The 13,927-nt window shown below is 44.0% G+C and overlaps 1 protein-coding gene across 1 annotated transcript in view; it reads right to left on the bottom strand.

Annotated features, from left to right (window-relative positions):
* GRIK3 (glutamate ionotropic receptor kainate type subunit 3) overlaps positions 1 to 13,927 on the bottom strand; it is a 789,973-nt gene that overhangs the window by 350,933 nt on the left and 425,113 nt on the right. The window contains exon 6 of the mRNA XM_044284783.1: positions 12,408 to 12,581. Within this exon, the coding sequence (XP_044140718.1) occupies positions 12,408 to 12,581 (174 nt within the window). The remainder of the gene's footprint in view (positions 1 to 12,407; positions 12,582 to 13,927) is intronic.

The following is a 13,927-nucleotide window of genomic DNA, read 5'->3' as shown; positions in this document are numbered from 1 at the left end:
CTCTTTAAATAAATCTACCAACATGTTTCCTTGAAATTAAGGGTTACTGGCTATATTAAAGCAATTACAGTGCATTGACTTTTTTTTACTATTGGGTTGTAGATAGAGAGATATTAGATAGATAGATAGATAGAATTTAGAATGTTAGCTAAAAAGATAGATAGATAGATAGATAGATAGATAGATACACTGCCTGTCCCTTAAAAAAGTTGCCACCAAAAAAAAAAAAAAAAAGTCACACTCTAATATTTCGTTGGACCAACTTTAGCTTTGATTACGGCACGCATTCACTGTGGCATTGTTTCGATAAGCTTCTGCAATGTCACAAGATTTATTTCCAGCCAGTGTTGCATACTTTTTTCACCAAGATCTTGCATTGATGATGGTAGAGTCTGACTGCCGCGCAAAGCCTTCTCCAGCACATCCCAAAGATTCTCTATGAAGTTAAGGAAGGTCTGGACTCTGTGGTGGCCAATCCCTGTGTGAAAATGATGTCTCATGCTCCCTGAACCACTCTTTCACAATTTGAGCCCGATGAATCCTGGCATTGTCATCTTGGAATATGCCCGTGCCATCAGGGGAAAAAAAAATCCATTGATGGAATAACCTGGTCATTCAGTATGTTCTGGTAGTCAGCTGACCTCATTCTTGGAGCACATACTGTTGCTGAACCTAGACCTGACCAACTGCAGCAACCCCAGATCATAGCACTGCCCCCATAGGCTTGTACAGTAGGCACTAGGCATGATGGATGCATCACTTCATCTGCCTCTCTTCTTACCCTGATGCGCCCATCACTCTGGAACAGGGTAAATCTGGACTTAACAGACCACATGACCTTCTTCCATTGCTCCAGAGTCCAATCTTTATGCTCCCTAGCAAACTGAAGCCTTTTTTTCTGGTTTGCCTCACTGATTAGTGGTTTTCTTACGGCTACAAAGCTGATCAGTCCCAATCCCTTGAGTTCCCTTCACATTGTGCTTGTGGAAATGCTCTTACTTTCACTATTAAACATAGCCCTGAGTTCTACTGTTGTTTTTCTTCTATTTGATTTCACCAAACGTTTAAGTGATCGCCGATTACGATCATTCAGGATTTTTTCCCCACCACATTTCTTCTTCGAATACGATGGGTCCCCACTATCCTTCCAGTTTTTAATAATGCGTTGGACAGTTCTTAACCCAATTTTAGTAGTTTCTGCAATCTCCTTAGATGTTTTCTCTGCTTGATGCATGCCAATGATTTGACCCTTCTCAAACAGACTAACATCTTTTCCACGACCACGAGATGTGTCTTTCAACATGGTTGTTTAAGAAATGAGAATCAACTCATTGCACCAGTTGGGGTTAAATAACTCATTGCCAGCTAAAAGATAATCGCCCATGCAGTAATTATCTTACTGGAGGCTCATCACTATTTGCTTAGTTAAATCCAGGTGGCACACCTGTGCAATATTCATGCTGTGTAATCAGTTCCTTGATATACCACACTTGTGAGGTGGGATGGATTATCTCGGCAAAGGAGAAGTGCTCACTAACACAGATTTAGACAGATTTGTGAACAATATTTGAGAGTAATGGGTATTTTGTGTATATAGAAAATGTTTCAGATCTTTGAGTTCAGCTCATGCAAAATGGGAGCAAAACCGAAAGTGTTGCATTTTAATTTTTGCTCAGTGTAGATTGATAATAATTAGAATGATAGATAGATAGATTAATAGTAATTAGAATGATAGTAATTAGAAAGACAAATAGATAGGAGGCAGACAGGTAGATAGAGGAAGAGAGACTCTCCATACTGCTGGGGAAGAGGAGAACACAGCGGCCACAGCAGCACAATATATTACTGCCTGCCATAACCTGAGAGGAGCCTGATATACCATGGACTCCTATACCCCCACCCTGTATATGTCCCCATCCCCCAACCCTACCCAATTATTTCCCACTTGCTTTGGCAATGCTAAACTGTATTTAGTCCTGCCAATAAAGCTTATTTGATTTGATTTGATAGATGGTTATTAAATATATAGATAGATGATAGATATTACATAAAAGATAGATAGATAGATAGATAGATAGATAGATAGATAGATAGATATGTATATAAAAGAATGAACAAACGAATGATAGATAGATCGTCAGATAGATAGATATTAAATAGATAGATAAATATAATATAGATAGATAGATATTAGAATGATAGAAAGCAATTAGAAAGACAAATAGATAGATATAAGAATGAACAATAGATAGATATTACATAAAAGATAGATATGTATATAAAAGAATGAACAAACAAATGATAAATAGATAGATATTAGATAGATAGATAGATAGATAGATAGATATTACATAAAATATAGACCGATAGATATGTATATAAAAGAATGAACAAACAAATGATAGATAGATAGTTAGATAGATATTAGATAGATAAATAGTTAGATAGATATGAGATAGATAGATAGATAGATGGATAGATATGAGATACATAGATGATAGATAGATAAATAGATAGATAGATAGGTATCAGATAGATAATAGATAGATAGATAAATAGATAGATAGAAATTAGGATGATAGATAGATAGCTAGTAGGGATGAGCGAACCCGGACTGTATAGTTCGGGTTCGTACCGAATTTTGGGGTGTCCGTGACACGGACCCGAACCCGGACATTTTCATAAAAGTCCGGGTTCGGGTTCGGTGTTTGTCGCTTTCTTGGCGCTTTTGTGACGCTTTCTTGGCGCTTTTTGAAAGGCTGCAAAGCAGCCAATCAACAAGCGTCATACTACTTGCCCCAAGAGGCCGTCACAGCCATGCCTACTATTGGCATGGCTGTGATTGGCCAGAGCTCCATGTGACCCAGCCTCTATTTATGCTGGAGTCACATAGCGCCGCCCGTCACTCTGCTCTGATTAGCATAGGGAGAGGTTGCGGCTGCGACACTAGGGCGAGATTAGGCAGATTAACTACTCCAAAGGACTTGATTAATCGATCGATCTGCAGCTGTGCATCATTGAGCTGTTGAAATTCAATTGCTCACTGTTTTTAGGCTGCCCAGACCGTTTGTCAGTCACTTTTTACTGGGGTGATCGGCGGCCATTTTGTGTCTTGTGGTGTGCTAGCACAAGCTGCGACCAAGTGCATTTAACCCTCAATGGTGTGGTTGTTTTTTGGCTAATTCCTACATCAGGGTGAAGCTGTCACACCAAGTGCATTTAACCAGCAATAGTCTGGTTATTTTTTGGCCATATACTAGATCAGGGGCAAGCTGCGCCTGTCACCAAGTGCATTTAACCCTCAATGGTGTGGTTGTTTTTTGGCTAAATCCTACATCAGGTTGAAGCTGTCACACCAAGTGCATTTAACCAGCAATAGTCTGTTTATTTTTTGGCCATATACTACATCAGGGGCAAGCTGCGCCTGTCACCAAGTGCATTTAACCCTCAGTAGTGTGGTTGGTCAAGCTGTCACACCAAGTGCATTTAACCAGCAATAGTGTGGTTATTTTTTGGCCATATCCCAGTCTAATTCTGTCAGTAAACCTATACCTGTCACCCAGCGCCTAAATACTAGGCCTCAAATTCATATCCAGCTAAATCTGTCGTTACTGCTGTAGCTGGGCGAGTTAGTTAGTGTCCGTTCAAGCACATTTCTTGTTCTGGGTTGAAATACAATTCCCAATTTAGCAATTTAAAAATTCAGTGGTTTCTGCTGTATCAGAGCTATTTGAAATTTATCCGTAAAAGGGTAGATCATATTGAAGGTGCACATAGGTACATTCAGAATAACTTCACACACCCGCTACTGTGCATTTCCAAGTCTAATTCTGTCACTAAACCCATACCTGTCACCCAGCACCTAAATACTAGGCCTCAAATTTATATCCAGCTAAATCTGTCGTTAGTGCTGTAGCTGGGCGAGTTATTTAGTGTCCGTTCAAGCACATTTCTTGTTCTGGGTTGAAATACAATTCCCAATTTAGCAATTTAAAAAATGTAGTGGTTTCTGCTGTATCAGAGCTATTTGAAATCTATCCCTAAAAGGGTAGATCATATTGAAGGTGCACATAGAGTCATTCAGAATAACTTCACACACCCGCTACTGTGCATTTCCAAGTCTAATTCTGTCACTAAACCCATACCTGTCACCCAGCGCCTAAATACTAGGCCTCAAATTTATATCCAGCTGAATTTGAATACAATACATTGGGCAAAATAATATTTTTGTTGTTGTGGTGAACCATAACAATGAGGAAAACATCTAGTAAGGGACGCGGACATGGTCGTGGTGGTGTTAGTGGACCCTCTGGTGCTGGGAGAGGACGTGGCCGTTCTGCCACATCCACACGTCCTAGTTTACCAACTACCTCAGGTCCCAGTAGCCGCCAGAATTTACAGCGATATTTGGTGGGGCCCAATGCCGTTCTAAGGATGGTAAGGCCTGAGCAGGTACAGGCATTAGTCAATTGGGTGGCCGACAGTGGATCCAGCACGTTCACATTATCTCCCACCCAGTCTTCTGCAGAAAGCGCACAGATGGCGCCTGAAAACCAACCCCATCAGTCTCTCACATCACCCCCATGCATACCAGGGAAACTGTCTCAGCCTCAAGTTATGCAGCAGTCTCTTATGCTGTTTGAAGACTCCGCTGGCAGGGTTTCCCAAGGGCATCCACCTAGCCCTTCCCCAGCGGTGAAAGACATAGAATGCACTGACGCACAACCACTTATGTTTCCTGATGATGAGGACATGGGAATACCACCTCAGCATGTCTCTGATGATGACGAAACACAGGTGCCAACTGCTGCGTCTTTCTGCAGTGTGCAGACTGAACAGGAGGTCAGGGATCAAGACTGGGTGGAAGACGATGCAGGGGACGATGAGGTCCTAGACCCCACATGGAATGAAGGTCGTGCCACTGACTTTCACAGTTCGAAGGAAGAGGCAGTGGTGAGACCGAGCCAACAGCGTAGCAAAAGAGGGAGCAGTGGGCAAAAGCAGAACACCCGCCGCCAAGAGACTCCGCCTGCTACTGACCGCCGCCATCTTGGACCGAGCACCCCAAAGGCAGCTTCAAGGAGTTCCATGGCATGGCACTTCTTCAAACAATGTGCTGACAACAAGACCCGAGTGGTTTGCACGCTGTGCCATCAGAGCCTGAAGCGAGGCATTAACGTTCTGAACCTTAGCACAACCTGCATGACCAGGCACCTGCATGCAAAGCATGAACTGCAGTGGAGTAAACACCTTAAAACCAAGGAAGTCACTCAGGCTCCCCCTGCTACCTCTTCTGCTGCTGCCGCCTCGGCCTCTTCTGCTGCTGCCGCCTCGGCCTCTTCTGCTGCTGCCGCCTCGGCCTCTTCTGCTGCTGCCGCCTCGGCCTCTTCTGCTGCTGCCGCCTCGGCCTCTTCCTCCGCCTCTGGAGGAACGTTGGCACCTGCCGCCCAGCAAACAGGGGATGTACCACCAACACCACCACCACCTCCGTCACCAAGCATCTCAACCATGTCACACGGCAGCGTTCAGCTCTCCATCTCACAAACATTTGAGAAAAAGCGTAAATTCCCACCTAGCCACCCTCGATCCCTGGCCCTGAATGCCAGCATTTCTAAACTACTGGCATATGAAATACTGTCATTTAGGCTGGTGGACACAGACAGCTTCAAACAGCTCATGTCGCTTGCTGTCCCACAGTATGTTGTTCCCAGCCGCCACTACTTCTCCAAGAGAGCCGTGCCTTCCCTGCACAACCAAGTATCCAATAAAATCAAGTGTGCACTGCGCAACGCCATCTGTGGCACGGTCCACCTAACCACAGATACGTGGACCAGTAAGCACGGCCAGGGACGCTATATCTCCCTAACTGCACACTGAGTAAATGTAGTGGCAGCTGGGCCCCAGGCGGAGAGCTGTTTGGCGCACGTCCTTCCGCCGCCAAGGATCGCAGGGCAACATTCTTTGCCTCCTGTTGCCACCTCCTCCTACTCAGCTTCCTCCTCCTCTTCTTCCACCTGCTCATCCAGTCAGCCACACACCTTCACCACCAACTTCAGCACAGCCCGGGGTAAACGTCAGCAGGCCATTCTGAAACTCATATGTTTGGGGGACAGGCCCCACACCGCACAGGAGTTGTGGCGGGGTATAGAACAACAGACCGACGAGTGGTTGCTGCCGGTGAGCCTCAAGCCCGGCCTGGTGGTGTGCGATAATGGGCGAAATCTCGTTGCAGCTCTGGGACTAGCCGGTTTGACGCACATCCCTTGCTTGGCGCATGTGCTGAATTTGGTGGTGCAGAAGTTCATTCACAACTACTCCGACATGTCAGAGCTGCTGCATAAAGTGCGGGCCGTCTGTGCACGCTTCCGGCGTTCACATCCTGCCGCTGCTCGCCTGTCTGCGCTACAGCGTAACTTTGGCCTTCCCGGTCACCGCCTCATATGCGACGTACCCACCAGGTGGAACTCCACCTTGCACATGCTGGACAGACTGTGCGAGCAGCAGCAGGCCATAGTGGAGTTTCAGCTGCAGCACGCACGGGTCAGTCTCACTACGGAACAGCACCACTTCACCACCAATGACTGGGCCTCCATGCGAGACCTGTGTGCCCTGTTGCGCTGTTTCGAGTACTCTACCAACATGGCCAGTGGCGATGACGCCGTTATCAGCGTTACAATACCACTTCTATGTCTCCTTGAGAAAACACTTAGGGCGATGATGGAAGAGGAGGTGGCCCAGGAGGAGGAGGAGGAAGAGGGGTCATTTTTAGTACTTTTAGGCCAGTCTCTTCGAAGTGACTCAGAGGGAGGTTTATTTCAACAGCAGAGGCCAGGTACAAATGTGGCCAGCCAGGGCCCACTACTGGAGGACGAGGAGGACGGGGATGAGGAGGAGATGGAGGAGGATGAGGATGAAGCATGGTCACAGCGGGGTGGCACCCAACGCAGCTTGGGCCCATCATTGGTGCGTGGCTGGGGGGAAAGGCAGGACGATGACGATACGCCTCCCACAGAGGACAGCTTGTCCACAGCAGCCTGGCACACATGAGCGACTACATGCTGCAGTGCCTGCGCAACGACAGCAGAGTTGCCCACATTTTAACGTGTGCGGACTACTGGGTTGCCACCCTGCTGGATCCACGGTACAAAGACAACGTGCCCACCTTACTTCCTGCACTGGAGCGTGATAAGAAGATGCGCGAGTACAAGCGCACGTTGGTAGACGCGCTACTGAGAGCATTCCCAAATGTGACAGGGGAACAAGTGGAAGCCCAAGGCCAAGACAGAGGAGGAGCAAGAGGTCGCCAAGGCAGCCATGTCACGGCCAGCTCCTCTGAGGGCAGGGTTAGCATGGCAGAGATGTGGAAAACTTTTGTCAACACGCCACAGCTAACTGCACCACCACCTGATACGCAACGTGTTAGCAGGAGGCAACATTTCACTAACATGGTGGAACAGTACGTGTGCACACCCCTCTACGTACTGACTGATGGTTCGGCCCCATTCAACTTCTGGGTCTCTAAATTGTCTACGTGGCCAGAGCTAGCCTTTTATGCCTTGGAAGTGCTGGCCTGCCCGGCGGCCAGCGTTTTGTCTGAACGTGTATTCAGCACGGCAGGGGGCGTCATTACAGACAAACGCAGCCGCCTGTCTACAGCCAATGTGGACAAGCTGACGTTCATAAAAATGAACCAGGCATGGATCCCACAGGACCTGTCCATCCATTGTGCAGATTAGACATTAACTACCTTCCCTTAACCATATATTATTGGACTCCAGGGCACTTCCTCATTTAATCCTATTTTTATTTTCATTTTGCCATTATATTGCGAGGCTACCCAAAGTTGAATGAACCTCTCCTCTGTCTGGGTGCCGGGGCCTAAATATATGCCAATGGACTGTTCCAATGTTGGGTGACGTAAAGCCTGATTCTCTGCTATGACATGCAGACTGATTCTCTGCCGACATGAAGCCAGATTGTCTGTTATGGGACCTCTCTCCTCTGCCTGGGTGCTGGGCCTAAATTTATGAAAATGGACTGTTACAGTGGTGGGTGGCGTGAAGCCCGATTCTCTGCTATGACATGAAGACTCATTCTCTGGTGACATGAAGCCAGATTCTGTGTTACGGAACCTCTCTCCTCTGCCTGGGTGCTGGGCCTAAATTTATGAAAATGGACTGTTGCAGTGGTGGCTGACGTGAAGCCTGATTCTCTGCTATGACATGAAGACTGATTCTCTTTTGACATGAAGCCAGATTCTGTGTTACGGAACCTCTCTCCTCTGCCTGGGTGCTGGGCCTAAATTTATGACAATGGACTGTTACAGTGGTGGGTGACGTGAAGCCTGATTCTCTGCTATGACATGCAGACTGATTCTCTGCTGACATGAAGCCAGATTGTCTGTTACGGGACCTCTCTCCTCTGCCTGGGTGCCAGGGCCTAAATTCTCTGCTATGACATGAAGACTGATTCTCTGGTGACATGAAGCCAGATTCTGTGTTACGGAACCTCTCTCCTCTGCCTGGGTGCTGGGCCTAAATTTATGACAATGGACTGTTACAGTGGTGGGTGACGTGAAGCCTGTTTCTCTGCTATGACATGCAGACTGATTCTCTGCTGACATGAAGCCAGATTCTCTGTTAAGGGACCTCTCTCCTCTGCCTGGGTGCTGGGCCTAAATATATGACAATGGACTGTTGCAGTGGTGGCTGACGTGAAGCCTGATTCTCTGCTATGATATGAAGACTGATTCTCTGCTGACATGAAGCCAGATTGTCTGTTACGGGACCTCTCTCCTCTGCCTGTGTGCCTGGCCTAAATATATGAAAATGGACTGTTCCAGTGGTGGGTGACGTGAAGCCTGATTCTCTGCTATGGGACCTCTCCAATTGATTTTGGTTAATTTTTATTTATTTAATTTTTATTTTAATTCATTTCCCTATCCACATTTGTTTGCAGGGGATTTACCTACATATTGCTGCCTTTTGCAGCCCTCTAGCCCTTTCCTGGGCTGTTTTACAGCCTTTTTAGTGCCGAAAAGTTCGGGTCCCCATTGACTTCAATGGGGTTCGGGTTCGGGATGAAGTTCGGATCGGGTTCGGATCCCGAACCCGAACATTTTCGGGAAGTTCGGCCGAACTTCTCGAACCCGAACATCCAGGTGTCCGCTCAACTCTAATAGCTAGATAGATAGGAGATACATAGATGATAGATATATAGATAGATAGCTAAATAGATAGATAGATAGATAGATAGATAGATAGATAGATAGATAGATAGATAGATAGATACAAAACAATTCTGCTTTGTTTGGCCTCAGAGCATTTAGTAGTGCAAAGCTAATAATTCCTAATATTTATGGGGGCATTAACATAATCATACAGATAAATATCTTCCTCTATGCCTGTTCTCAAAAGCTCCCTCTAGCTTCCTGTAATAAGCAGAAAATAAATAAAAATCAATATCAAATTAACCTCAGTGCCTACTTTCCATTATGATTCTCACAGAACTCGCAGAAAATAACACTAAACTGTATAATCAGTCTGTAATACAATGTAATGAATATGTGCCCCCTTCTAGACTAAACTCTGAAGATGAGAAGTAATGAAATGTATACAGTATAAGAAAGAAACCATAGTTAACACAGAATTATACCCCTAGGACTGTTACGAACCAGTGGGTGTGAACCCACTGTGCCACATGTCCCACCTCCTCTAAGGGTGTTTTCTAAGTGAACCCCTCGATCTTCACAGTACCCCTGATGGTGGGGATAGACTTTCCCAAGGGGAACACCAGATCGCTACCTCTTGAGTTAGACACACAAGGCAGCTGGCCCAGGCGGACCAGGAGGTACCAGAGGTACAGGCGTTGTCAGCAGGCTGAGTCATTACCAGGAGCAACAGTGCAGGACCAAAGAATGAGGCAGAGGCAAAATCAGACAGGGCAGGCAGCACAGGTATAGGTCAGGCAATCCGGGTCGGCAACAGGAGAGTCAGGGGCAAGCAGACATCAAACGGGTAGCAGAATCCAGGAACACAAGTACGAGTCAGAAACACAGGAACACAAGCAGATATCAGGAACCTTAGCAGGGTACAAGGACCTTGACACTGAGGTACCTGGGAAGGGGGCTGAGCCACTTATATATGTGCAGTAGGGCTAGGATTGGTTAGTGAGGTCACATGACCTAACCCATAAAGCCCAGGAAGTGACGCGTGCCGGCCCTTAAGGAAGTGCTGCAGGAAACAAGCAGCAAGTATGCTGTGGCCAGGACTAAGAGGAAACTGTGGAGCGGATCCCAGAACAACAGTACTTACATAGACAAAGCCTAGGACTGCAGAGGTGAATGGAAAGCACTGGCCGCAGATCACCGCTGAACACGGCGACCGGGACCGCGGCGGTAAGCAGGGGAACAGCAGCCACTGTTACACGGACACTAATAAAATATGAGAATTGCCCCCTTTATTACATGGTTGTTCTAGCTTTCCCAGACAAAAAGCTAGATGATAGATAGATAGACAGACAGATAGATAGACAGATAGATAGATGGAGATTAGATAGTCAGATATTAGATAGATATTTAGACAGAGCTATCCGTGAATTGATAGCAGATTTTGAACCTTTCTTATTGCATGATAAATAATCACATCCAGATTTAATACACGTTCCCATCATATTACTTTATAAAACATTTGTCAAAGCAATTGTCACAGGGGAGTACATGTCCACAGACATGCAATTAGTTGTCCTACATCTTTATTCTAGACAGATCTGTGAGGTTTTTTATGGTTTGCAAAACTAAAGAATTTTTATTATATATTTTGTAATACAGGCATTATTCATGGAAGCCTTGCTAGTTAGGGTCCATAGGAAAGAATATAGACAACCTCTGATATGTATGGGAAAATTTAATTTATACATAAAATGGAAAAAGCTTTGTAAATGATTCTCATGCAAGTCAAATGATACAAGTAGGTGTAACTTCTGACTGCTTCAAAGAATAATGCATCACAAGCTGCTGTGGTGACCTAAGGTTGAGGTCATTTTTGGATCTACTGTTATATTCCACCTTACATATCTGTCATCTTTAACCTCTTAGCTACCAGCCTGTTTTGGGCCTTAATGACCAAGTGTTTTTCTTCCTTTTTTTATCGTCACGTTCCAAGAGCTATAACTTTTAAATTGTTCCATCTATATAGCTTTATGAGGGCTTGTTTTTTGCGGGACAAGTTGTAGTTTTTAAAGGCACCATTTTGGGGTACACATAACTTTCTGATGAACTTTTATTAACTCTTTCTGGGACGGTGATGGAAAAAACAGCAATAATGCTACTGCGTTTTTACATAATAAATTTTATGGCGTTCATTTCTCGGTATAAATAACATAAAATCTTTATTCTCTTGGTCAGTATGATTACAGTGACACCAAATACATATAGTTTTTCTTTTTACATTTTACTACTTTTTGCAATGAAACACCTTTTTTTTAAAGAAAAAATGTTTTTACTTGGCCACTTCCCAAGACCCATAACTTTTTAATTTTTATTTCTATGGAGTTGTGTGAGGGCTTGATTTTTGCAGGATAATTTGTATTTTTGATTGGTATCATTTTGGAGTAAATGGTACTTTTTGATTGCTTGTTATTAAGTTTTTTCGGTGTCAACTAAGAATAAATTACCATTTTTTTAATTTATTTTTTTTACGGCGTTCACTGTAGGGAATAACTTATATGATATTTATGTAGGCTGGGTCGTTACAGACGTGGCAATACCAAACATATGGGGAAGATTTTTTTATTTGCAATTTTTTCATTGAAAAGTGTATTTTCAATGGAAAAAAAAGCACAATTTTTTTAATGGGATTTTTTAAATTGAATAAATTATATATATATATATTATTATTTTTTACTTTTCGTACCACTTAATAGTCCCACAAGGGAACTATAACAGACAGCTATTTGATTGCTTTTAAAATGCAACGTCTATCCCTATAGTGCATTGCATTTAATTCTAACATTGACCAGCAGGCTGCGCCAGAGAGGCACAGCCTGCTGGAAATTACTGAAGGCTGGTCTGGGGCCTACATCAGACCCCAGGCAGCCTTCACACACATCTGCACCCCGTAATCGCATTTGCGGGGTGCCGATGGGAGACAGAGAGAGTACGCTCCCTCTTTCAGCACTTTTCATGCGGTGGGGAATGTAAAGTGTTAAACAGCCTGGTTTGGCACTCCTGCTAATCTGGGCTGTTAGAGAAGGGCCATGGCTCTCATGTGAGAACCGGGTCACCGCTTCCCACTGCGCGGGGGACCCGTGCAGCCCTTAGACTGGGCCGCCGTAAAAACACGTATGGATGGTCACTAATGGGTTAAGTCATTTACTACAGGCTAGTGCTCTGACTCTGTTGTCCGTACCGTCATTACTCCATCCAGAAGACCAGTCTCCGGCTTTGGTGGGGCTTGTAGACGTTCCATTGACCACTTATCTACTATGGTGCTGACATAAGGGTTTTCCACATTTAGAATCCGGAAACCAGTTAAATTTACTCCAGAGTAACGATATGGTTCAAGGTCCAGTGCGTAGAGGTCCTATTCGGGAGCATAAAAAACATTGTTAAAAACATACCATTCATCATGTTTTTGTATGATGTTTCCTAACAGTTAATATATGAAAAGCTAGTCATTTTGACAGAGGCTGAACAAATTTTTTATATGGCAAATGCATTTAAATGAAAATGTCATATTGTGTACAAATTGATATACAGACGCCTAGAAATGGAGATGGATATTAAATATGCATATATGAATTTGAATATATTTGCACCCACAATATCAGTATTTCACTACTAGCAGTTATTTATATACACATATGGACAGAATACTTGGTAGAGTTCCGTTAAAGAAAGAAAAACATGCAATAGTCACTGAAATAACTTGAAACTGAGAACTGTAATAGTAAATAAAGATTTACTGAAAATAAACTAATGAAAATCAGACTGTTTGAAATGTGGTTAAACATAATAATAATAAAAAATAATGAAACTGGACAAATAGGATTAAAAAATAATTTCACCATATGTTAAACTAAGGTGTGTCCTGTAATTGGTATCACAGGAGTCTTTAAACTTGTAATCACTCAGTCTGCCTTTATACAGTAAGGGATGAAAAGTAGTCACCATGCCATTTGGTATCATGTTGTGTACTACAGTGAACTTGGGCCAAATAAATCTAAGAAAATTATAGACAAACATGTTAAAGGTAAAGACCATCTTCAAATAATTTGATGTTACTACCATTGCAAATATTTTTTTAGAAGCTTTAGGTCTACAGGGCTGTAGTCAACCTCCCTGGAAATCGCCGCAAGAGGAAAATTGATGACAAATTGAAGAGACAGATAAGACCAATGAGAACCAAAGAGCCCAGAACAACTGCCAAAGAGATTAGAGGTCACCTCCAATGTCAATGTACTACAGTGTCAGATCACACCAAATGTCGCTGTCTTAGCCAAAGTGAACTTAATGGAAGACTACCGAGGAAGAAACCACTGTTGATAGCAAACCAGAAAAAAGTAAGACTGGAATTTGCCAAAATGCATATTGACAAGCCACAAAGCTTCTGGAAAATGTTCTTTGGGCAGATGAGACAAAATTGAAGCTTTTTGGCAAGTCACATCGGTGCTATGTTCACAGACTCAAAAATGAAGCATGCAAGCAAAAGAACATTGTACCTACTATGAAACATTGAAGAGGCCTGGTTATGTTTTAGGGCTGCTGAAGACTATCAAGGTATTCTGGAGAGAAATATGCTGACCAGTGTCAGAAAGCTTGCTCTCAGTCACAGATCATGGGTCCTCCAACAGGATAATGACCCAAAACACAGCCAAAAACATCCAAGAATGGCTAACAGAAAAGTATTGGACTATTCTGAAGTTGCCT

The sequence above is a fragment of the Bufo gargarizans genome, chromosome 3, assembly GCF_014858855.1.
Source record: "Bufo gargarizans isolate SCDJY-AF-19 chromosome 3, ASM1485885v1, whole genome shotgun sequence".
Lineage (NCBI taxonomy): Eukaryota > Metazoa > Chordata > Amphibia > Anura > Bufonidae > Bufo > Bufo gargarizans.
The sequence above is the reverse complement of the archived record's forward strand: the minus strand, read 5'-3'. Positions and strand labels throughout refer to the sequence as shown.